This window comes from Mya arenaria, chromosome 3, assembly GCF_026914265.1.
Source record: "Mya arenaria isolate MELC-2E11 chromosome 3, ASM2691426v1".
NCBI lineage: Eukaryota > Metazoa > Mollusca > Bivalvia > Myida > Myidae > Mya > Mya arenaria.
In genome coordinates this window covers 78,844,603-78,869,125 of record NC_069124.1, presented here as the reverse complement: position 1 = coordinate 78,869,125, position 24,523 = coordinate 78,844,603, and the positions used below count along the sequence as shown (strand labels likewise).

Here is a 24,523-nt window from a genome sequence, read left to right as displayed (position 1 = left end):
TGAGGTCAAAAACCTTGGTAAATTTTAGAAAAAATCTTGGGAATTCTAGGCGAAATACATCTGGTCTAATATTTATGAAATTTAATCAGAATGATTTCATTGATAAAATCAATGACTTGTTTGAAAATGGGTCACATGAATGTAGGTCACTAGGTCAAACCTTTCAAAAATCATGTCTGGAACCGAACTTATTAGTCTGACTTTGTGAAACTTTGGTCAGAGAGTTCCATTTGATGTAATCTTGGTAGACTCTAAAGGTTGCACATGCGGTCAAACACTAGGTCGGTAGGTCACATCTAAAAGACAACTAGTAAACAAACAGAGGCAATATATCCGCTCGAATCTTCATGAAACTTATTCAAAATTTGCATGAATGGAAAAAATTGGGACACTAGAGGCTATATTTTTTGTAAAAGTTCTGGTCTAATCTGCATTTGACTTTATGAAATATTTTATTAATCTGAAACTGGGTAACGTGGTGTCAAATCTAGGTCACTAGGTCAAATCTTAATGCTACACTATATACAATATTTATTTATTTTATTTCAAACTCGTATGCCATATCCAACTTTCATAAGAATCCACTAATCTGTAGCCGTATTGCATGTTTCAGTTGGAATATTTCCCCAACACGTCATTTCCATGTCATCTACTTTGCCTAATCTGGCGGGGGATATCAATTAAACGAATTTGCCTGGTAATTCCTGATTGATAGATGATCACCCAATATAAATTTAGTTTTGATAGACGAAAACAAGAACAATATCCACGTTTTTTGTCGCCTGCGTAGCGAATCAGACGTATACAAATTATGTTGTCCGGCATAATCGCGTCGTCGTCCTCCGCAGCGACACACTCGTGAGCGCTCACTAACTTCCGCATTTTTTGTCCAGTCTACTAAACAATGTCTTTGGCATACTATCTCGATCAAGTGCGATCGACAACCTGATAACAATGTCCACTCTAATTATGCATATTTCTCAAATGAGTTCAATACACGACTGTCCGTACACCCTTTATGCACCAGTCTATTGTAACCACGCCCCCAGGTCCGGAGAAAAGCGGGGACTTTGACTTTCGGTCCAGCCAACCCCGGCTAAAATCCCTGTCCTGCGGGGACGAACAGATGGTAAAATGCCCCCGCAACCAAGGGACCCTAGGTAAGGCCCATTCCCCGCTATATTTAAAGCGAAGACAAAACCACCACATTCAGCCGGCACTCCGGGCCACCTGAAAGGTAAAAACACGGCCCATTTCCCCGGTAAACCCCCGGACCTGGGGGGGGGGGGGGCGTGGTTACAATTGACTGGTGCATTATGCAGGTATTACAACTTTAATTGTAAAAGTTTGATCGTCTTCACCGTGTATCCTCAATTACTCAAAAATGTTTTTAAAATATTTACCAATCTGAATAGCAATGTTTATAACATATCGCTTAAGAAATTGCTATATTCACTTCGGTGTGTGTATGCATTCTTAAGAAAGCGAATTCACCAATCACATTATTTTAAAAGTTTACTGTAATATTTTATCTGTCAGAAAAAACAACAACAACAACCTCCTTTAAAATAAATAAGCAAGTTATAGATGCTATGCTAAGTTTATGATATAGCGTGAACGATATATATATATACATGCAGTGGCGGATCCAGGTTTCTCAGTTAGGGGGGGGGGCGTAACTTCTGAAATTGACTTCTGTTGGCCGCTAAGGCCCCCATGTGTTTTCATGGTAATTCAGGGGGTCGGAGGCCTTCGCGACGGCCTCAAGCTCTTAAACTATTGCATGTGTTTACTATGGAACGCCGGGGCTCAATGCTTCTTGCGAAATGCGTTATGCAAATGCTATATATATAGAACAATAGTTTCATTTTCGACCAATCGAATGGCCGGGTACGGAATTACGGAAGCTCGTGCTATGTGAAATCTAAATATAGTAACACCCCCTGAATAACGGATTTCCTTCGCATTTCGCATGAAGCATTTTAAAATCATTTAGCATCTCGCATTTTGCACAAAAATCATTTCCCAAAAAGCATTTCTCATATGGCATAACACAATCAAATTGAATCGGACGAAATATTGTGCACGTTCCGAACTGCTCCCGGCAGTGAAGGGGATGTCAGACATAGGCTACTGATACTGCTACAGAAATATTATTATACGGTGGAAGAAACGATACTCTTTCTAACCTAACGCGTTTACAGCAATATACAGAGTTGCACATCTTGCTATTCGCAATCTAACTGACTTTCTGGCATATTTTCTCTAGGACACCTCTTTCTGAATATTATATTGTATTGGTGTGTTTATATATGTTATTCTAATGAATAGACACAACAAACGTATTATTTTTCACCTCTATTACATGCAGATAAAAGTATTTTAATTAATGTGTTCCTTTTTTCATTTCATACAAAATGATTCTGCTCAATTTATGCTAACAACGGTAAAAAATATTGAATCGAAGCTTTTCGCATTTCGCAAAAAGAATTTCGCATTAAGCAATTCGCATAAAGCATTAAGCGTTTTGCAAAAAACATTAAGCATTATGCAAAAAGCATGAAGTATTTCGCAAGAAGCATTGCGCCCCGGCGTTCCATGGTTTACACTGTTTTTACAAAGCTTGAACTGCGAGAGACACTTTGTAACGTAGTAACGCCGTTAAGCTGATCGTCACCTCCCTATAGATCAAGTTTTTTCCCCCGCATAAATTGAAAGACCTTGGTAAAATTGAAAAAGTAATTCACACAGTTATTGGGCAAACTTTAATGTTTGTTCAGTGACACCGAGTGAAAGTGTCTGCTTTAAGCAAGTAGTCCGCTGAATTCTCGTGTATTTGATCTCTTAAGTTAATCTTGTTTCATATTATCGGATTTGGTGAAAATGTTACTGGATTGCTAAACGATTTGGATCCGGATTAGACGCCGAGTTACTCGGCGTCTGATCCGGATCCAATCTGGTTGACGACATCACTACGGTTGCTATCGGCATGCTTAGGGTTACAAACAAAACTTTATCGAAATTACCCATTTACTTCATAGATACGCATGTATTAGCATCTCGAGCAGATAGAAATTGACGCCACAGTGGGAAATTGTTTTTTTATGAGTTTAAATGAATTGCCTCTCGTAAATTGTCCCTTACCGCTATAAACAGTGTTGACCCTTATCATACCGATCGCGACCATAGTAATTTTAAAGTTAACCAGCTTGGACGAACTAACTCGGCGTCTGATCTGGATCCAAGCTGTTTTACACTCAGTCAACTGTTTTACCAGTTTTCAGACGGACCAAACAAGTTTTAATGACCAAACACATGATAATTCAGCGGACTATTTCTTTGAAGGCAGGATGAGGGTTAAACCATTACAGTTTGGGAGCTATGGAAACCGGAATCGGATCTGAATCGAGCACAAAAAACGACATTACCGTGTTCAGGCTTACCTGTGTGGAGCAAATCATAACCTTAAAAGCTACAATGATGGAACGATATTAATAATTTATACATATACTTGGAAAATTTTAGGGCAGGGGGCGCGCGCCGGGTCCGCCCCCCCCCCCCTGGATCCGCCTTTGACATGTTTCAAGTACTAGTAGCTCTATCCGTTATGTACATCGATTATCGACTATTGATCCTTTCCTGCGGCTCATCTAAAGTACACTATTTAAAGTATGTAGTGTTTATGTGAATTTATAATTTAGCTCAAGGATAGAACCCATGATGATCGATACCAACCTTAATTGAAACCATATAGTCAATCCAACGTATTGACTCGGGTAGAAAAACCGAAGTGAATGCAAATAAAAGGTTATGGAAAATTGAAATATTAACATTTCTTTAGCTCCGATATAAACATGGGTAAGTCTATCTTATATCTTTATTATAGATTAGTAAAATGTGTGTGAAATTTTATTTCTTGTTTTTATTCGTTAATAGGTTTTATAAATATCTTCTGCTGTGAAAATATGCCGGTCATTATTTCATGAATGAGGTAAAGTTATGTTAATAACACACGTTATTTGAAGATGGCACAGGGAAATACTAGAAAATACATATTTATAAGAGCTCTAGCACCACTGTTGATATGAAACATGCCGCTGACAATATGTCACAGAATCGTTTCTAGTTCGAACAGCGGAAATATATATGTATATATATATACTATGACAGAGAAGCCAGTGAACAGGAAGTGCACGTCAATGCAAATACATTCAATCATAATAGTTAAAAAGTTGTTTTTTGAAATGGTTACATAAACATAAACTGCATACTGCAAAAAGCGTGTTCGGGCAAAGTTTTGCCACGAAAGTAAACGTGTTCACAAAACCGGAAGATAAATTATTTGTTTGTATATAGATCATTGACAAACATGGCGTCGACATGTACATAAGTTCTCCGCCATAGGATATGAGTTTGAATGTTGTCCTAATTATAATGTAACCAAAGCGTTGCGTTATTTTTATAGTTTTTTCAGCACAACTTTCAAGTCAACATTTATAATAGGAAATGGCTATTTTAAAATCCACAAAGCCCTGCCTTAGTTGTTTAATTTGGCGCTAGCGCACGGGGATTTTCTTATCCTATTACACTAATGTTATCAATATATAACCCCTTAAGTAATCTGGAAATAAAAGCACTCGAATAAGGTATAGACCGTTTATTTTAACATACACTACTAGGATATATGTATAGAATGTATAATACATCGAAATTGTAATCTAATAAAAACGAACCAGGTGTTCAACTATTTGAGTTTTACCACACGCAGCATTCTTCGATAAAAAATGTTTTTAAAAAGGTAGTAAAAGTGTGTTTGAAAGTATTCATTTTTTTTTTCAAAAAGGCCGAAATTCGGAGTTCTCGACATTTCCGGTATTTGCAGTTGGCGTTTATTCATTCATATTAATAATCTCAATGACTCATACTGTTTTTATTCATTCCCATGATCAGGTCGACCCCGCCTGGGTGAGTATATCCGGGCCATCGACTTCCTGGGTTCGAGCGGGAAGTACGAAGACAGCGATGATGACCCGGGCAACAAACTCATAGATTACGAGCGCCTCGTGAACAACGATGATTCCTTTAACCTTGCCGAACTCAAGGTATGACATTTTCAATGGAATCACATATAGGGGATATAGTTAAGTTTATTAAAAATTGATACAAGTTACTTTATATCACAACTTTTTTCAACACTTTTCATTTGCAACATTTTTCAATAGCATACAGACTTCAACAAATAATAATGTGCACTTAGCTTTCACATAAATGCCAAATCATGGTTGTTGTTTTAATAAATATATAAATATACCATGTAGTTAGTTTAAAGACTATCTGGAATGTGTCTTTTACCAGGACGGATTTGCGGCATTTCGGGAGAAGGTGTGTGTACCGAACTTCCCCGGCCGCCACTCAGGGCCTTACTGGGTCGCTTACTCCACGATCTGTGTGCTCGATAGATTAAAGGGGTACGTACCGGTCTTGAAACAAAAGCTATTTAAACACCAACACCAAGAAGCTTTACTTAAAAAGGAGAATTATCTCAAAACCATGATACTGAGTATAGGGCCAACACAAAACAAAAAAATATGGTTTGGTTAGGGCTTCATCCTTTTTTAAAAAACAGGCCTTTTTTTTGGGGGGGGGGGGGGTATGTAAGAACGATATTGACATCATTGGAGAATGGTGTTAAAGTTATCTTCTGTATAAAGCTTCAAAGGCTTTCAACTTCAATACATATTAAAACACACACTTATTTTTGTTTTACCAACTGACTATAATAATGGCAGGGTCGGCTCCTATTTCGAAGGTAGGGTCGGGTAACCCGAACCAAATGCATTCTTAGGGCTATGAATGCAATCCATTCCAATAATCATTCGAAATGCTTTTTAGCCGAATTTTTCATCGAAAAATACGGGTTATGGAATGGCGAAAAGCGGGGTATCGGGCGTTAATAATTTTGCGTTCATTTTATGTAATAAAATCTATAGTTTTTCAAACTTGGTCAGACTATTTGTCGGCATCTTGAATATATATGAATATGGGTTATCTCGGGTCAAATCTTTAGAAGAAATATTGTACGGTAATACATTCAACAATTTCTATCAAATCTTGATGAAACATGGTCAGAATGCTTGTCTGCATTATATCTTACATATTTTTAATATGGGTCAACCCGAGTCAAAATCTAGGTCACTAGGTCAAATATTTCCACGTCACAAATTCAATATTTTTTTCTTACCTTGATGAAACTTGGTAAGAATATTTGTCTGCATAGGGACCACGTTAGTAGTTTATACTCCGGGTCCCGGCGTGAGCACATTGAAGGGTCCCAGAGTGACAGTTCAACCACCGAACACCTATCCTAGGCGGTTAACCAGAACTAGGTGCATTCACTTCTGCAAAGAACTGACAAAAAATTCTGTACATGCCAGGGGCATTGGTACAGTGCGAATGGTCGTAGAAAGGATTTCATAACCAATCACAACAGAAGTGACCTGGTCCGCCCGGGAATTGAACCCGTGTTGTCCGATTCACAGTCCAACGTTCTACCGACTGAGCTAACCGGAAGGACTGATTTGTCTGCATAATATCTTGCTTAATTATTTATATCGGTCATCCCGGGTCAAATTCTAGGTCACCAGGTCAAATCTTAGGAAAATCTTTCCACGTCATAAATTCAACAATTTTTGTCAAATCTTTATGAAACTTGGTTAGAATATGTGTCTGCATAATATCTTGAAAGTTCTTTAATATGGGTCACCCCCGGTCAACATCTAGGTCACAAGGTCAAATCTTAGGATAAAGAATTCCACGGTCATAAAAATTCATTAGTTTTTGTCAAATCTTTATGAAATTTGGTCAGAATATATGTGTACATGTTGTCTTGAATATTTGTGAATATGGGTCACATCATATCAAAAACTAGGTCACTAGGTCAAATCTTAGGAAATATTTTCCTGATGTCATAAAATTTTTTATATGCTAACTAAACCTATAAATATCAGTCAACTACTAAATTAAATTGCTGTTTTATAAACACACATCCCAATCATGAATTTCATATCTACCCATATTTAAAAATAATAATATTTTTATTAACTTTAAAAATATTTGTGTACATGAAATCTTAGATGGTAAAGTGTGTCATCTAGGGTAAGATAAACTAGATCTCTGGGATCTCATTGGAAAAGCTGATGTATTTATAAAATGTTCATTTTTTTGTAGTACGAAAGATAAAAGAGGAACATTTTTTATCTTGGATCGAATGCGATTATAAGTTTATAAGATTATAAGATATTAAGTGGAATAGGAATCGAACGAAAAAATACACTATTTCGCGTATGTATTCTCCTCAAGGCTTTGCGTGTGTTTTTTCTTGTTCAAAAACCCTAATTAATGTGAGTGACTCCTCTTGCGTCGTTGGCAAGCTGTATATTCTTTAACTTAATTCCGTTGCTAAGATAACATGTGTAAAATATGAACGGTAGTTATTTTTATTGAAAAATATGATAATCTGAGCTTTTATGAGTATGAAGACGGAAAATATTTATACTAGTTTAAAATTTAAAGGAATAAAAAGGAAATATGTAAAATTAATTTGACCAATAAAAAAACTTTGCAACTACCTATCAAAACTTTTCTCAAAACTAGCGCCTTGGTCATTCAACCATGACGATACATTAGTTGAATTATACATATATACAGTTTGTCTGTACATTATTATGCCCCCCTTCGAAGAAGAGGGGTATATTGCTTTGCACGGGCATGTCGGTATGTCGGTCGGTCGGTCGGTCGGTCGGTCCGTCGGTAGACCAAAACTTGTCCGAGTGATAACTCAACAATTCCTGGACGTATGGTCATCAAACTTCACATGAAGGTTGGGCCTGACCAGTAGATGACCCCTATTGATTTTGGGGGTCATCGGGTCAAAGGTCAAGGTCACAGTGACCTTTAATGGTAAAATAATTTTAAAGCTTGTCCGAGTGACTCAACAATGCCTGCACCAATGGCCCTCAAACTTGACATGGAGGTTGGGCCTGACCAGTAGATGACCCCTATTGTTTTGGGGGGTCATCAGGCCAAAGGTCAAGGTCACAGTGACCTTGAATGGTAAAAGGTCGTCCGAGTGATAACTTGACAATGCCTGCACCCATGACCCTCAAACTTGACTTGGAGGTTGGGCCTGACCAGTAGCTGACCCTTATTGTTTTTGGGGCTCATCGGGTCAAAGGTCAAGTTCACAGTGACCTTGAATGGTAAAAGGTTGTCCGAGTGATAACTCAACAATGCCGGCACCCATGGCCCTCATAATTGAATTGGAGGTTGGGCCTGACCAGGAGATGACCCCTATTGTTTTTGGGGGTCATCTGGCCAAAGGTCAAGGTCACAGTGACCTTGAATGGTAAAAGGTTGTCCGAGTGATAATTCGACAATGCCTGCACCCATGGCCCTCATAATTGAATTGGAGGTTGGGCCTGACTAGTAGAAGACCCCTATTGTTTTGGGGGGTCATCGGGCCAAAGGTCAAGGTCACAGTCACCTTGAATGGTTAAAGGTTTTCCTTGTGATAACTTGACAATGCCTGCACCCATGGCCCTCAAACTTGACTTGGAATTGGGCCTGACCAGTACATTACCCCTTTTGTTTTTGGGGGTCATCTGGCCAAAGGTCAAGGTCACAGTCACCTTGAATGGTAAAAGGTTGTCCGAGTGATAACTCGACAATGCCTGTACCCATGGCCCTCAAACTTGACTTGGAGAATTGGCCTGACCAGGAGATGACCCCTATGGTTTTTGGGGGTCATCTGGCCAAAGGTCAAGTTCACAGTGACCTGGAATGGTAAAAGGTTGTCCGAGTGATAACTCGACAATGCCTGCATCCATGGCCCTCAAACTTGACTTGGAGGTTGGGCCTGGCCAGAATATGTCCCTATTGATTTTAGGGGTCATTGGGCTAAAGGTCAAGGTCACATTGACCTGGAATGGTAAAAGTTTATCCGAGTGATAACTCGACAATGCCTGCACCCATGGCCCTCTAGCTTGACTTGGAGGTTGGGCCTGGCCAGAAGATGGTCCCTATTGATTTTAGGGGTCATTGGGCCAAAGGTCAAGGTCACAGTGACCTTGAGTGATAAAAGGTTGTCCGAGTGATAACTCAACAATGCCTGCACCCATGGCCCTCAAATTTGACATTGAGGTTGGGCCTGACCAGTAGATGACCCCTATTGATTTTAGGGGTCAAAGGTCAAGGTCACAGTGACCTTGAAAGCGACCTCGACAATTCCTGGACCTATGGTCATCAAACTTGACATGAAGGTTGGGCCTGCCCAGTAGATGACCCCTATCGACTTTGGGGGTCATGAGGCCAAGGTCAATGTCACAGTAACCTTTAACGCAAAAAAGTTAACAAATCTTCTCCTACTAATATCTCAACAATGCATGAACCTATGATCATTAAACTTGACATGGATGTTAAGCCTGACCAGTAGATCACCCTTATTGATTTTAGGATTCACAGAGCCAAAGGTCAAGGTCACAGTGATCTTGAATGGTAAAAGGTTGTCAGAGTGATAACTCAACAATGCCTGAACCCATGGCCTTCAAACTTGACTTGGAGTTGCATCTGACTTGTAGATGACCCCTTATGATTTAAGGGGTCATTGGGTCAAACGTCAAGGTCACAGTGACCTTGAACGAAAAAACTTGTCTGTGTGATAACTTGACAATGCCTGCACCCATGGCCCTCGAACTTGACATTTAGGTTTCTGGTGACCAGCTGATGACTCTGGATTTTGAGTTCATAGAGTCAAAGGTCATGGTCATAACACACTCTATCCTCACACTTTAATGGTCATAATCTGAAAACTGCCTTAATGGCAACAAATCAGCTGTCATTTCGGTCCATGCATATTTCATTCAATTGTCCATATAATCCTGACAACATGGCGCTCAGGGGGGGGGGCATAATGTTTGACAAACATCTCTTGTTTTCAGTAGTTTTGAAGATGACAATGCAATGAGAGAGATCGGGCGACAGCAATTTGAAACTTGGCTTGCACTCCTTCGTGCACGGCCTTCGTCCGGTCACATAGATTTAATGAGTAAGCTTAACGATGCCAAATACAAGGAATACATTCAGGTAACCTGATTTATCTAATAATGTTGTTGTGTTTGGGATAATATCATGTTTCTTTTTATTATAACTTTGTTTTAATTTCACGCTTAGCCCTGCATCTATAACTACATGGACTGTCATAGTAATTAAAATGTTGTCATTTATTTTAGAGTCTTTCTGGAAAGGAGTTAGGCGAAGTATTTCAGAAAATGAAAATTTCGTATTCTTACGATTCCTCCGACACAGACGATGAAAGGGTGTACGCCGACTTTCTTCATGACGGCATCGTGATGATATTTAAAAGTATAAAGTAAGTACATGTAAAATAAATTCAATAGTAACTAAAGGCCCGATATCCGGAAACATGGTATAAATATATAATTTTCCCTTGTTGACACAAAGCCTAAACATACAATATATCTTAAGGCACACCATGGCAATGTACGTTATTTCCTTATTATCATACACGCATTGATATGACTATATTGTAAATTGCCTGGATAATGTCTTAGCATGGCCGGCATGGGTTTAAACGGATTAGGTCGAATATTGATGGATAGAAAGGACAACTGCACCATACATATAAAATAATGATCTCCAATGTGATTTGAACATTTTGTAACAACAATATTAACTTTCACTCTATAAGTTCAGTATAAGATATTTGATTGCTATATATAAGGGAGTGAAAGAAACTACAACAAAACACGAATCCTAAGTTGAAAGCACGATAACAAAATGTATGGCAATTTTTTTATGTTTCGTGTACGCGAAGTGAGGGTCAGTGTTCCGGTTGCCAGAACGAGTTCCTTGATTTATATGGTTTCTACGAGGGTCTTCTGCCTAAAATGTCTGAGATTATGAGGAGATATCTCGGCTACACCATCCGGGATATGAGGAGCGTCTTTCCGGACAAAAACCCATTCTTGGTTAGGCACTAAATGTTAGTTAATTGCAGAGAAACGGAATATTTATTTGACTTAACCTTGCATAGTTTACAAACACTCTGAAATTAATGAATGTGCCATGCACACTTTATGATAGACGTACTTTATTCTAGTACTACTAAGTAACTATTGAATAATGTTTGTTTTTTATAATGTTAACATTTATAAGTCATAACAATGTCGACATTGATAACGATCCTGAGAGAGCACATGTTTTTTCTTGACACTGACAGGATTTGAAAGACATGCACGTCTACACACAGTACTTAAAGGCTATCAAAGAGATGTTGTGTGCATTCGATGGCGACATCAATGACCTTGAGGTTGAAAACACTTTAAAGTGTATCCTGAAAGCAGCCAGGTATACCCAGTTGTTTATTTGGATTTGAATGAGGTTTTGAAGAATGACTTCACGCAATTATGAAACTATTTATGTAACTGTTCACACAGTGTTAGAATACCGAATTTACACAAAGCTTGTCTGCTTTTCTTTCAAGGTTTTCACAATAATTCGCATATATGTAAAGATAAGCCCATGATTCTGGTTTTAATATTTTTCAAGTTATGCCCCTGATATCTAAAATTAATAACATTGGCCTCGGCTTGAGATGCTAATTATGGACATATACTTTTATATTCTTTTTAAAATTACCTTAAATTATTCTAGCATATTTGTTGTTATATTCGTTTAACTTTCTTCAGCAAAGAAAATTTCATTTTGGACATATACGAAGCTTTAATTGATGTGGTTGCAAGTTTTATAAAACGAGATTCAGCGCCAGCGAATGCCGAACGAATTCTCAATTTATTCAGACAAAACCTGTTTAGGTCCTTCCATGAACAACATGCCGTATGTATGTTTTGTGTATATTACTGCAGAGTTAATATATTTATAATATATAACAAGACCTTGCGTGTATCCTAACGCCAAGATAACATTGTGTTTGATCTCTTTCAGAAGCCGAATCTGAAGGTGTTTGACGCCACAGTTAACTTTGTAGAAGATATTCTAGCTTCTACGAAGCACGATGGTGATGCCGAGGATCGCAAGGATAATGATGTCTCAAAGTGCCTTAATGAAGCACTCGAATACTGTGTCTTCAAGTTTTACGACCTGTACGCATTGATTATGTTTTTAATCCATTTGTAGGACACAACATTTTTATAAACGATTTACTAAATGGTTTACCTAATATTTGTTAAGCATGTTGATAGCTGAGTTTCGATACGTCTTACAGGCCTAAGACGAATGTAGAGGCGTTGTTGAATCTCTGGATTGTGCTATTGAAGACGGAACAGAAGAGCTACGTATATAGAGTGTATGATATCGCGGGAAATGATGAATACGCCAAAGTTATTGTATGGAAGGTATCTACATCTAGTGGAAATGTTATGATACTTTTGTATTTTTACAAAAACATAATTTAAAAATCGTTGTGTTGCAATTTCGACGTTTTTGGCCCAGAAGTACTTATTTTAACTTGACACATTCGTATTATTTGATTTCAGGAACATTTGGAACACGCTAAAGCTTTTCTGAAAACAATTTCGAAAGTGCGTTACCATGACGATACCAAGCGTTACTACGGAGATATAATGAAGGCACTTTTAGAAAGCTGGAAGTAAGTGTGATTGACATTTTTTAATTTCCTCGTATACGCACTAAGAAAATCTTATTTTAAACAACTTTTAAGTACGACTTTCAAACTGCAAGTTTCCTTTTTTGTAATGTTTGATACAATATTGTTCTTTTCACCAGAAAAAAACATGATTAAATTCTAATTTTGCACAAGAGATCTTCTCTGCATTTTTCTGATGTAAATCTGGAACATTTTCATCATTTAAGTATCAATCATATATGTTAAAACATATGATAGAAGGATACGATTAAGGAATGTCGAGCACATTTTTTAACTTTATTGAATAGAAACAATACGCCATCTTTATATTTGGCTCTTTTGGGTTTCAGAAAGGGGAAAGTACTGGGCATGTTGCAAAAGGAACTCGTGGACTTTATATTCGATTGTCTGATGGACGAGTCCTCAGATAAAGAAGGTCTTGCAGAAGATGTGGTAGACAAGTTCTTTGTCATGACAGTAAGTGAATAGGGTAGGGGAGGGGGGAGCGTTATAAAGTTTCTGAACTCGTTTCAATACTTAACCTATCAAAAATACTTGTAAGATACATTTATTATCACATATCATATAATGTTCAGCTGGGTTAGTTTTCTGATTTATTATATATTATATTAATTTTACTTTTTTAATATCGATTCGTAAACTTAGTGGTTTTAAAGCGATACACAATATTCTTATTTTCTCTCTGCCGAAAGAAACTGAATCATTATTTGAACCAGCTATTAAGAGTATTTATTTGAGACTATCGGGTCACGCTCGGATTTTTTGCTAAAGTCATTGGAACGTGTAAGAGGCCATATTTAAAGTCGATCACCTGGGTGATATTCACTAACATCCTCTGAGTTTCAGATTCAAGACTTAAACGTGAAAATCTTATATGTTTTTTAAAATTGTTACAACTACTTTATTGGTTGATAAACATGCTGGAGATGTTCCAAATAACAGGTTTGACTCCAAATATGATGAACTATTACTTTCGCCGATAAATTGCGATTATACCGACATGTGTGACCCTTTATTTTCGTTATGGTTTTTACCAAATTAATGAATTATCCATTTATAGAATGATGAACTAAATGAAGAAATAAAAAAGCTATGTTTTTAATTTCAGAAAAAGGATGGTGATCTCGTTGATTACATATTGGACAAAGCTATCGCTGCTCTAGAGAAACCGGATATGTTTCAAAATTGGGAACGTGCAACTTCAGCAACAATCCAGGGAATACTTAACTGCTGCATAGAGATTTACAAGGGGTAAACGACTTGAAATACATATTTTATCGCATTTAAATATATTTAACACAGCTACAAGTTATTATCCATCTTTTAAACTTAAAAGTAAGCCAGGTGGTTGGTTCAATCTATGGGGTACAGGCCGATACAGGAATCCAGTGGGTTTCACGTGAAAACCACTCAAAACGTGAAATCCACTCATTTATTTTTATTAATAAATAAAAATGTATTGTATGCATATTGGAATATGCCTCATAAAGAAAATGAGGAAAGTTATAGCAATTTCTCGCAAATTGATCGGAAATCGAAGTGAAATCCAGTTTTCGAGAAGTGAAATCCACTTATAACTCATTTATTTTGATTAATAAATAAAATTTATTGTTATCATATTGGAATTTCCCTCATAAAGGGATTATCTTTCAAATTTAACAGCAATTGTTTAAAAATGAAAAAGTTAATCGGAAATCGAAGTGAAATCCACCCATAACTCATTAATATTGAACAAATAATTTTTTTTTTTTGAACATATAATGTAATAGGCTTCACAATAGGTTTAACCTTTAGAAACATTTTGAAAAAAGATCGGACATCGAAGTGAAATCCACTTTTTGAGAAGTGAAATGCAATTTTGGAGAAGAAAATCTTCAGAAAGTATATATAAAGAAATAAATACAATCAAGTATGTATTGGATATTAATAAAAAATAATTGTTTTGTACGTTAACGTGATCAGCTATTTTTATCGCGGCTTATTATTAGTCAGAACCTTTTAAACATGTGTCTCATATGTTTTTTACATTCATAATCACATATAATAAAATGTGCCGAAAAGGACACCAATTTTATCACAATTCTTCAACTATTTTTATTCGAAAAACAGAGCGGCCGAAAACCTAGAAAATTTCATTTGTTTTATCTAGAAATGGGAAGTCTGTCAGTGATGGTCACCATGCAAAATGGTTGTCCCTGATAGAAGTGATTTTTAAGGGAGAGGCCGTGGATGTGGAAACGCTACTGATTGGAGATGGAGAGTACGGCACAATCTACCTCAATATATTTGCAGGCGTCATAATGAAATACATCAGCTTGGTAAGTGACACCTGATATACACTATGCTAGCTTGCCAAAGACAAAGGACACATTATGTTGAAGCAATATTTAAAAAGTTTAAAAGTTAAAACGTGCAGTCTTATTCGAATAACGAGTTAAATAAAAATATACTTTCAAAATCTAAATAGGTTCGGCTTCGTTGATATACGAATAGAATATGATTGCTTTTGTACAACAAACGAAAATGGTTTGCATGTGCTTAAATTAGAATGCACTATGTTTAGAATTATCGAAAATGAATTCTATATTGGTTAAATAATTTAGATTATGATGACGCCAAGGTTGAAAGATTGTGGTCTCCTTTACCGGCAAAGTCTTGTACTTGCAAAAGTTGCAGAGGAAAACGACATGGGCAGCGGGCCATACCACATGTTAAAATATATGACCACGTCGGTTCTTGCGCTTTTCGCCACCAATCCTCTACCAAATATGGGAGATATGGCGTCTGAAATTGTCGATCTGTTCTTGGTCATGGAAGACTGTTCTCTGATGGCTTGTATGTAAAACTACTTTTGAGCTCGACAATTAAAGAAATAAGGAGAGCTTTACTACTCACCCTGATGTCGGAGGCGGCATCTGCGTCGGCGTCATACCTTGGTTAAGGGTTTGCATGTAAGCATCTTACATCATGTATTGAATTGAAACTTAAGATGTGTGTTTTAAACTACCCAACCTACTGAATTAATGAAGTAAGATAACACTTTTGTGAATATAATGCAAATTATTCGACTGTTATTAACATATCTGGTTAGGTTTTGCATTTGAACACGAATATATTGATATCTCAGCAACTACTTGATGTATAACATTGAGGTTTTATGCATCGGTACTCAAATATTAAACGGACTTAAATAATCAAGATTCATATCTCTATTTTGCATATAATGCAAATAATGCCCATTTATTATTTGATTTAGAATTTCTGTTTAATGTTATGCATGTAACCACATTTAAGTTAATATCTCAGCGACTACATCATGTATTGCATTGCAACTTTAAACAAGGGCTCTGAACCATCCATAGTACTTGATAAGTCAAGTTGGATAACTATATTTTGCATATAATGCAAATCATGGCCGTTAATTATTCTGCTAAAAATTCTGGTTACGGTTTTGCATGTACTCTAATTTTACAGCGACCCATGCATGTTTCACAAAAAACTTTGCACTCCTTAAACTTAAAACCGTCGAAATAGTCGAGCGCGCTGTCTCTGTGACAGCTCTTGTTTATATATAGATTAAATATATATATATAAAATATAAAATACGATATTGGTGTTGTAAGCAATGTTTAAGTATATTATTGATGTTCATGGTAATACGCACAGGTGACGGTATCCTCCTTGAATGAGTATTTTATACCAAGGTATATTTGTTTTTGTTTTCACCATACAACGTAAGTAATGCTAGTGTGTGCATACTTGTGTTTTCAGCTGTGATGCATAGTGTATATCCTCTTAATCCAAATGCGATCCATGTGCGAATAGAGGATTTGATAGACAGAATCGATACAATAAAGGAAGACCAAGTGTCAACAATACTAGGAATTTTAACAATCGTGGCAACCAAACATCCAGAGGTACCTCAACAATTTTGATTTTCTGAAATATGCCAAAACCAATAAAACAGTAAAACCCCGTTTGAAATTATACATATTTTCAACATGAACAACTTGTCCCTGTAGTTTCCATTGATTTGTTATGATCTATTCTAGAGTTACTTCTAACTTTGAATAACATAGCTTTAGCATGTGTGATTTTCGTTCAGTTGGTATGCTTACAAATATTTGTTTCGTTTTAGTGGCGCATGAGCATTATGTTGTTTTATGTCATAGGTGACTTCTTATGTTTACTGTTCAGGCGATTTCCTCGAAAGATGTTGGTAAACTTTTGGAGATGGGATTATCTTGTACACCAAATCTGCATTCAACGTACATGGCAATCGTGCTGGTTGTAGCTCGAAATAACCCTTCGGCAGTGGCTCCACACTTCCAAAAGCTGAAGAACGATAAAAGATTTCCCAAGCAAACGAAGACTATTCGCGTACTCATTGTTGTCCCCATTGCTCTGTGTAACGAGGTAGGTTTACAATCTTCATATTATATTATTTTATAGAAGTTTTAATTATATGTTTTTCTGAAAAAAAACCCTACTTTTCACTGCTATAACTACTACTACTACTACTACTACTACTACTACTACTACTACTACTACTACTACTACTACTACTACTACTACTACTACTACTACATCAAGTACTTACCTTTCAGAACCTTGGAAGGGAAGGGATTGATTTTCTTATGTCTGTTTTGAGCCCGAATGACTTGCAAGACGCCCAAGTGATTGTTTCTCAGCTATCGCTGCTGGCTAAGAAAGAACAGGAGTACATTCAGAAGTATCGACCTGAAATTGAAAAGTTACAAAGCAAAACAGGCGCTCATGACCTTAAGCAAAGTTGTGAACATTTACTTAACGTTATCGACGGCAAAGGGTTCGTTATTTTGTCTCATTTTCAGTTTAATAGTTTTGTTGAGATTTTGAAGTACTGCTTGTGTATCTGAAACCGTTTAATCAACAGTTACATTATTATTGTCATCTTAAATTAGATTGGATGATATTGTGGATGCCATGGAACAACAGCAGATGGTTGTGACCGATCTAGAAACAAAGGTTGGAGCAACAATAAACACTGTTGTGTCGCTCGGCGATCACGTCCTCAAACAAGGCGAAGAGATAGCAACTTTAACGACCAACGTTGATCAAATTGATGAGAGAGTCAACGAAGTGGAGACTGACTTGAGTGACACAAAACTTAAAATCGAAGAGATAGATAACAAGGTAATACTGACTAACACTTTCAAATAATGTGTACACATATGTAGTATGAATTTCAAATTAATAAGAGTAATAAGAGTAATACGAGTATGGATTTGTATTTTTACTGTCATATTATAATATTATAAATAAAGTTATGTTATTGTAGACGATAACAAGTGCACCTAAATGGTCACGAGATTTAACAAAGTTGATGAATCCAAAATCATCGAATGACTGGCGACTGTTGGCAAGTAGACTAGGCTACAAAAATGATGACATTCGAGCTTGGTCTCAACACCACGATCCGTGTATGGGTTTGCTAAGTGAATGGTACGCTACCCACAAAATGAGCGAAGCTTCAAAAGGATTGCTGAATTCACTTCTGGAAATGAATCGGGAAGACGGGGCGATTATTGTTGAAAATGCAATGAAAGCTGCTGGTAAAATTAATTGCTGTTACTTTTAATTACTATGTCGGAAAATAGCTCATTGGGCTTATGTTTCTTGTTAACACATACCCGACTTTAAATAAAGATTCTTGTATCTTGTATTTATTCTTAAAGTGAGGACATGATCTGAACTTCAAGTAACTGTATACAGTTACATAATTTGACACAGGTTTTAGAAACGTAATTGTCGCTTCTGATTAAAATCAGTTTGAACAAGTGTATATGCTGAAAACATTGATATGTAAGGTATGTTTGCAAATAAATATACCAATGTAATTTAAGACCCACGCATTCACGAGTATTTTTCTAGATAATTGTGTGACTTTATCCCTTTATAATTCAGAGGATGTTGTTGAAGACGAAGACTTTGAGTACCCCAGCCCACCCCCTATATTTCTCAGTTATCAATGGGGCATACAAAATGAAGTAAAATTATTAAAACAACACTTGCAAATGGCGGGGTACGAATGTTGGATGGACATCGGCCAGATGGGTGGCGGAGACAAGCTCTTCGAGAAAATAGATAACGGCATTCGAGGGGCGAAAGTGATTGTTAGCTGTACCACGGAAAAGTATGCAAAGTCGCCAAACTGTAACAGAGAGGTAGGTTTCAGGCATTTTATGTTTGATATGGAAACTCAATCTTTCTCTGTAGTTGACAACAGAATGGACGTGTACATTAAACACGTTTGGAATTACTTATTTCCTGCATGATCCAGTTAAAAGGAATCCTTATGCCATTTCACTTATTTATGCAGGTGAATTTGTCGGTAAACCTCGGAAAACCTATTATCCCGTTACTTATGGAGAAGATGGCTTGGCCACCAAAGGGTTCCATGGGTCCAATATTCAGCGAGTATTTATTCATACGATCTTTCCAAAGAAGCGGAGAAGAAACGGATGACCAACGATTCTGGCCCGTTGCAAAGTTTCAAGAGCTCCTAATGCAGCTGAATTTTTATGCTGTGCCAAATGAAAGTCTTATCTCAAAAGGTAATGAATAACTTTGAATGTTAAAATATATCAACAGTCAATGCTCAGCATAAAAAAGACTCAAACTTGTTCTCGTGTTTTCGTAGTGTATCCATTCTTTTATAGTAAAAATTAGTAATTGAGTTATCAATGAAAGTTTAGTAACATTGTGCGTGTTTTATAGACTACAAAAACTGGTGGATACCAATTGTTGAGGAGATCAAGATTGACAAAAAGAAAGACGTCAAATCGTTCGGAGCAGCTTCTAATCCCATAGAGGTAAAAGATGGACCTGAATATGAATAGTTATTTTAACTATACAATCTCGATTTAGAACATAACATGAAAAAACTACCGATATACTTACCATTTTGCTATATATTATATATATTTTTCAGGTTAATTCCAAGGAATCTCCGGTTGTCTTTTTATCTTATCAGTGGGGTCGCCAGACACAGGTTAAAGGCCTATACGAATGCTTAACATCATTGGGGTATTCGGTTTGGATGGATATTTTTCAAATGGGTGGTGGGGATTCTTTGTATGACAAAATTGATCGAGGAATAAGAGGCTGCAAGGTCGTAGTATCCTGTGTCACTCCAAAGTATGCTCTTTCGGCTAACTGTAGACGCGAAATGAGTTTAGCTGATGCACTGAAGAAACCGATTATTCCGCTTTTGTTGGAACAAACGAAGTGGCCCCCAGACGGCCCCATGAGTATGGTTTTCACAGAACTACTTTTTATTAACGTGTACAGAGATGAAAATATCCAGAAAACATGGACTGGACCAAAAATTGAAGAACTTGTCTCTAAATTAAAAGAGCACGTTCAAGTTAAGGAATTTGGCACACAATCAGATAAGAAAGAAGTGAAGTCTACCTCAAATGAATCAGCACACGAGAGTCAACCCATAAAGCCGATAGAACAGAATGCTAAGAATGAAATCGAGAAGACGCCAAACACAGCGAGTAAAGCCAGCACTGAAGATAAGAAGCAGGTAACAGAGAATGCCGAAACTGAAACCCCGATCCCGGGGAAACAGATTACATCTGTAGAACCGTTGAAACAAAATGCACCAGTAGTTGAGAAAAAAGCTGGAACAGAGAGCAAAATTGTGGTCAAAAAGTCGGAAAGTAAATTACCGCCTTCAACACAGAAGTCCTCGTCTTGCAGCCTTCTTTGAAAACAAACTTTTAACAGGTCATGCATAAAAACATAACACCAAACCGCTAAATTTCTCGTCTTCTTATGTAACAAACGGTTAAAGTCACAACTATTGTACGAAATCTCTTCATTTGCAAGTTGATGACAGAGCTCGGTTTCATATACCAAGCTAGTTTTCATTATGTGCTGGTCAAAACATATATTCACTAAATAATTAATAAACTAGAATTTATATTAAAACTATCTTGTATTTTAATATTTAAATTTGTGAACAAGAAATAAAATTAATTGGACCAAGCCACTACAGTTATGGTTGGCATGACTAAACACATACTTAATTTGTAATGTTATATGTACAAGTTTTCTCCGAGGCCGGCTCAAAATATAGCTTTGCTCTATGTGTTTGATTAATAACAAATAAAGAAGGGTATATACTTATGCATAAGTAAGTAACACGACCTATCATTGTTACATCTAAAGCCTCATATTAATAGCATTATTTTAATTACAATGTACTTCCATTTGTTTATTTGATTTAGATAAATAGTCGTCTTTTATCTCTCTTTTCAGCTTTCGTCACGCATATTTTGTATGCTTAATCCTAAAACATGTAACCTTACTTAGATAACTATAAAGCAAGGACGAATTTTTGTTAAGGCACACAATTCTGTACGTAATATGCATAAACAGCTATTTGTTTTATACTAGTTTTTTTTTAAATATAACACGGGTATGTTATTCCTTGCTCATCGGGTATTGGTGGTAGTAGACCGAACACTTAATAAATGTTATAATAAATGTTCATTTACCTTAAAATATTCGTTGACATATGATATAAATGTTCAAATATTTCGGGTTAAACCAACTGGTTAAATCCCCTAATGAATTCTTGCTTAGTTTCTTAAATAGTATTTATTGCTTTTTGTTGAACTAAGTTTCTTTTCTAAAAAATTGCTCTTATTTGCATACTTGCGTTAATTATTTGGTTTATGTATTTGTCTGCACACGTAGAGAAAAAGCTCAACGATGTTGATGGTAGTTAATCTTCTTGTGATTCCAAAATCATTGATCTTAATAAAAGTCGAGCATGAGGTTGTTGCAAAGTACTCGATTTGACACAAGGAGGATCATAATATGAAAATTTGGTGGCCAAGTTTTACTTAAACTACTGGTGTTTACTAAATGTGTGTGCATGCGCGTTTGTTTGTGTAACTGTCGCAATATATGTGTACTCGCACTGTTGATGATGTTGTTTGCATGCATGTTTTTTAGATTTCTAAATCGTATGGTTCATACTGTGTTTGTGGCCAAATTTAATTAAATGCCATTCAGCTCACGTTACTTAGAACATGCCATGTTGAGAATCATATATATATATATATTAGAGTGGTAGGGTCCAGATCTAAGAAAGTGTTTTACAAACTTTAGGATATGTTTACACTTGTTAGAGATGGAGGTTTGCAGATACAAGAATATTACAGCTGATAAAATATTTGTAAGATTTGTTCTGCTGGAAAAATTGAGAATGAAGTTCACTTTTATTATATTGCCTGCAAATGATTAACATCTCAAAAGATTGAAATAATGTTTAATACATCTTACAGTTATCCACGAACTAGTTTCCGGTAAAGATCCTATCGTTATCATGGTAACACAAATCAAACTTGATACTTGCGAATGGATCCATAATTACCACATATACCACAGAAATTGTTGCTCAACACTTGGGCTGCAATAAATTTATAATTGGGCATTTATATCGTCCTTTGCCTGGTATTTTACATCGTGGAAAATACGGCGGTTTTGTTTTAATTACTTTACGCCATGGATATTCAAATCAATTAAATATTTTATGTTTCAAGGCAAAATGGACATTATTCAACGTGAAATATATCTATCCAGTTGCATGAGTCCTACTCATCATTTAGAATGGTTGATTTTTGTTTTGTTTTTCATTTAAAAAGCAGTCAACATAAAATGTTATATATTCTGAGAAGAAAACGTTCAATCGTTTAGGATATTACTACGAATAGTTTTGAACAGCAACGTAAGTCGAACAAAACAACGTTATAACCAGTGCATTCACTAACAAACACTTGATTTGAATTTAAAACATAAAAATCAATAACCAAAAATATAAGCGATTTTCTAACGTGAGTGTCAAAATTAAATTTAAGTAAAAACTAAACCATGACCAAACACTACTAACATCAATTGATAAATACACACGTTCATATGCAGTGTGTGTATACCAAGTGATAAATTGCGTCATAAATGCTTCGTCTGAAGGCCACATTCTGCTTCGATGAAGACTTTAAACAAACATAATTTTACTATTTTTCACCATTTTAAATGAAACATAGCGAAGTCGATACCACTTACAGAGCCCCGCCTTCGGTCTTTTACCAGAATTTGATTGAGAGTTCAGTTCCTAAAAACACTTTAACAAAGCTTTTCACAAAACGGCCGCCTGATGGAGCACTGTCAAAACATTACTTTGGAAACGGGTTTGTCGAGGCGTTTTCGGAAACTTATCACCTAATCAAGCTCCTGTAATAAAACGGGGGGGGGGGGGGGGGGGGCTCTTTAAGTGGCATAGTCTGCCCTTTGTTTCATTTTAAGTGGTGAATAAAAAGAAAAAGTTATCTTTGTTTATAGTCTTAATTTGAAGAAAAATGTTGCCTTCCGACGTAATATATATGACGTAATTCATCACGTGGTATACACACACTGATATGATGTATGCATTTTCTTACAGCACACCCGCTTCGAATGTCTTGGCCTACCAAGACCCTTTACGTCGTGGTCATATACTAACTGTGTTCGATGAGACATAAGTCAGTGAGCCGAGTGCGCTGACCTCTTCTTTTTCATGAAAGTCGTTAGAGCAACGTCTAAAGAGTAGTCCCTGTTAACACCAACAAAACGACAGAGACGTCATGTATAAATAGACGCACATATCATAGTTTGGCTGTGTAATATACATATTGGTTAGTCCTGACCATATTTTTCCATGTAACTTGGGGCTGTACAATCACAGCATGTATGAAAAGTGTATTCATGATTGGTTAAACATGCGAATGAAGGTTTTTGGCATTTTGTGTATAAAAAACAATACAAAACGACTATATAGATCTGCATGTATATATGAAATGGTGGAATACATTACCTTAACTCTTTTTTTCTGAGTATAATGTTATGTTGAGAATAGGTTCGTTATACTTGCATGTTTGTAAATGAAATCATTACTTGTAGATGAAATAACGATAAGCTCCGAAATCGTATGTGAACGGATTGAATACTTCTTATTTCAGGTACAATCTGTCTTAATACTAAATTATGGTGGCATAAGACTTCCGTATGGTAACCCGTTGACGTTCGCGAATTGTTTCGTGTTGACCACTTAATTTTCGTTAAAAATGGTAACACGAATCTTATCTAGTTATTATGTTACTAATTAAGTGGAATGCTGCTAGTGTTGTATAGCTAAAAAGGGGAAAAGGTGGCAGTTCTGGGCACTGTTTTTTTAAATCTGTTTTAAGTCTTATGATTTTTATCTTAACAAAGAAGTATCGCGAATATAAACTAGATAGCTAGATAATTATCGCGAAAATTAAGTGATTAACAATTCGCGAACGCTGTCAGGTTATCTTACGAAAGTTATATGCCACCATACTAAATAGCTAATAATTGCTCTGAATACGAAGGCGTTCATGTATAAATTGGCATTGAAAGGCAGTCTGCTAGAACATGAACAGGAAATTGAAACGATATTGAATTACTACATTTAGATGCCCATATAGAGGCCTTATTACTGACAAATCAATTATAATTAATTGAGTGTGTATATCTCTTTCAATTTTACACTAGCATTTGTTGAGGAACGCATTTAGAATGAGTTATATGTTGTAGAATTTATTTGTGTGATATAGTTCTAACATTGACCCCGGCTTCAATACATGTTTAACTGAGGTGAGCGTTAGCGTCTTTGGCCTTCTTGTTGATGAAGTGATTTCATTAAGCCCTTCATTTAGTGCAACAACCATGCTACATTTATATTAAATGGAAGTGAAAATACCA

General features: G+C 36.3%; 1 protein-coding gene across 3 annotated transcripts; it reads left to right on the top strand.

The window, feature by feature from the left end:
• The first annotated feature begins 3,670 nt into the window (after nucleotides 1–3,670).
• LOC128225637 (uncharacterized) lies at nucleotides 3,671–21,685 on the top strand. Of its 3 annotated transcripts, none has more exons than XM_052935538.1 (24): nucleotides 3,671–3,858; nucleotides 4,951–5,102; nucleotides 5,356–5,468; nucleotides 9,999–10,140; nucleotides 10,287–10,426; nucleotides 10,892–11,045; nucleotides 11,297–11,424; nucleotides 11,766–11,913; nucleotides 12,022–12,179; nucleotides 12,302–12,431; nucleotides 12,573–12,685; nucleotides 13,033–13,159; nucleotides 13,812–13,954; nucleotides 14,853–15,021; nucleotides 15,307–15,538; nucleotides 16,475–16,620; nucleotides 16,901–17,119; nucleotides 17,311–17,531; nucleotides 17,647–17,878; nucleotides 18,024–18,297; nucleotides 18,650–18,909; nucleotides 19,065–19,299; nucleotides 19,463–19,557; nucleotides 19,677–21,685. In XM_052935538.1, exons 1-24 carry the CDS (start codon nucleotides 3,855–3,857, stop codon nucleotides 20,460–20,462), a joined length of 4,521 nt encoding a protein of 1,506 aa, XP_052791498.1. In that variant the 5' UTR covers nucleotides 3,671–3,854; the 3' UTR covers nucleotides 20,463–21,685. The 3 variants fall into 3 exon arrangements, with proteins under 3 accessions (XP_052791498.1, XP_052791497.1, XP_052791499.1); XM_052935537.1 differs by having other exon boundaries at nucleotides 3,672–3,858; nucleotides 9,996–10,140; XM_052935539.1 differs by lacking the exons at nucleotides 3,671–3,858; nucleotides 4,951–5,102; nucleotides 5,356–5,468; nucleotides 9,999–10,140; nucleotides 10,287–10,426 and having other exon boundaries at nucleotides 10,967–11,059.
• The last annotated feature ends 2,838 nt before the right edge of the window (nucleotides 21,686–24,523 follow it).

Bases quoted from the DNA above. Each gene is read 5' to 3' on its own strand.
- LOC128225637 (XM_052935537.1), top strand. The intron at 11,046-11,296 runs GTTAGGCACTAA...TGACACTGACAG, and splicing joins CGGACAAAAACCCATTCTTG to GATTTGAAAGACATGCACGT. The intron at 16,621-16,900 runs GTACCTCAACAA...TTTACTGTTCAG, and splicing joins TGGCAACCAAACATCCAGAG to GCGATTTCCTCGAAAGATGT.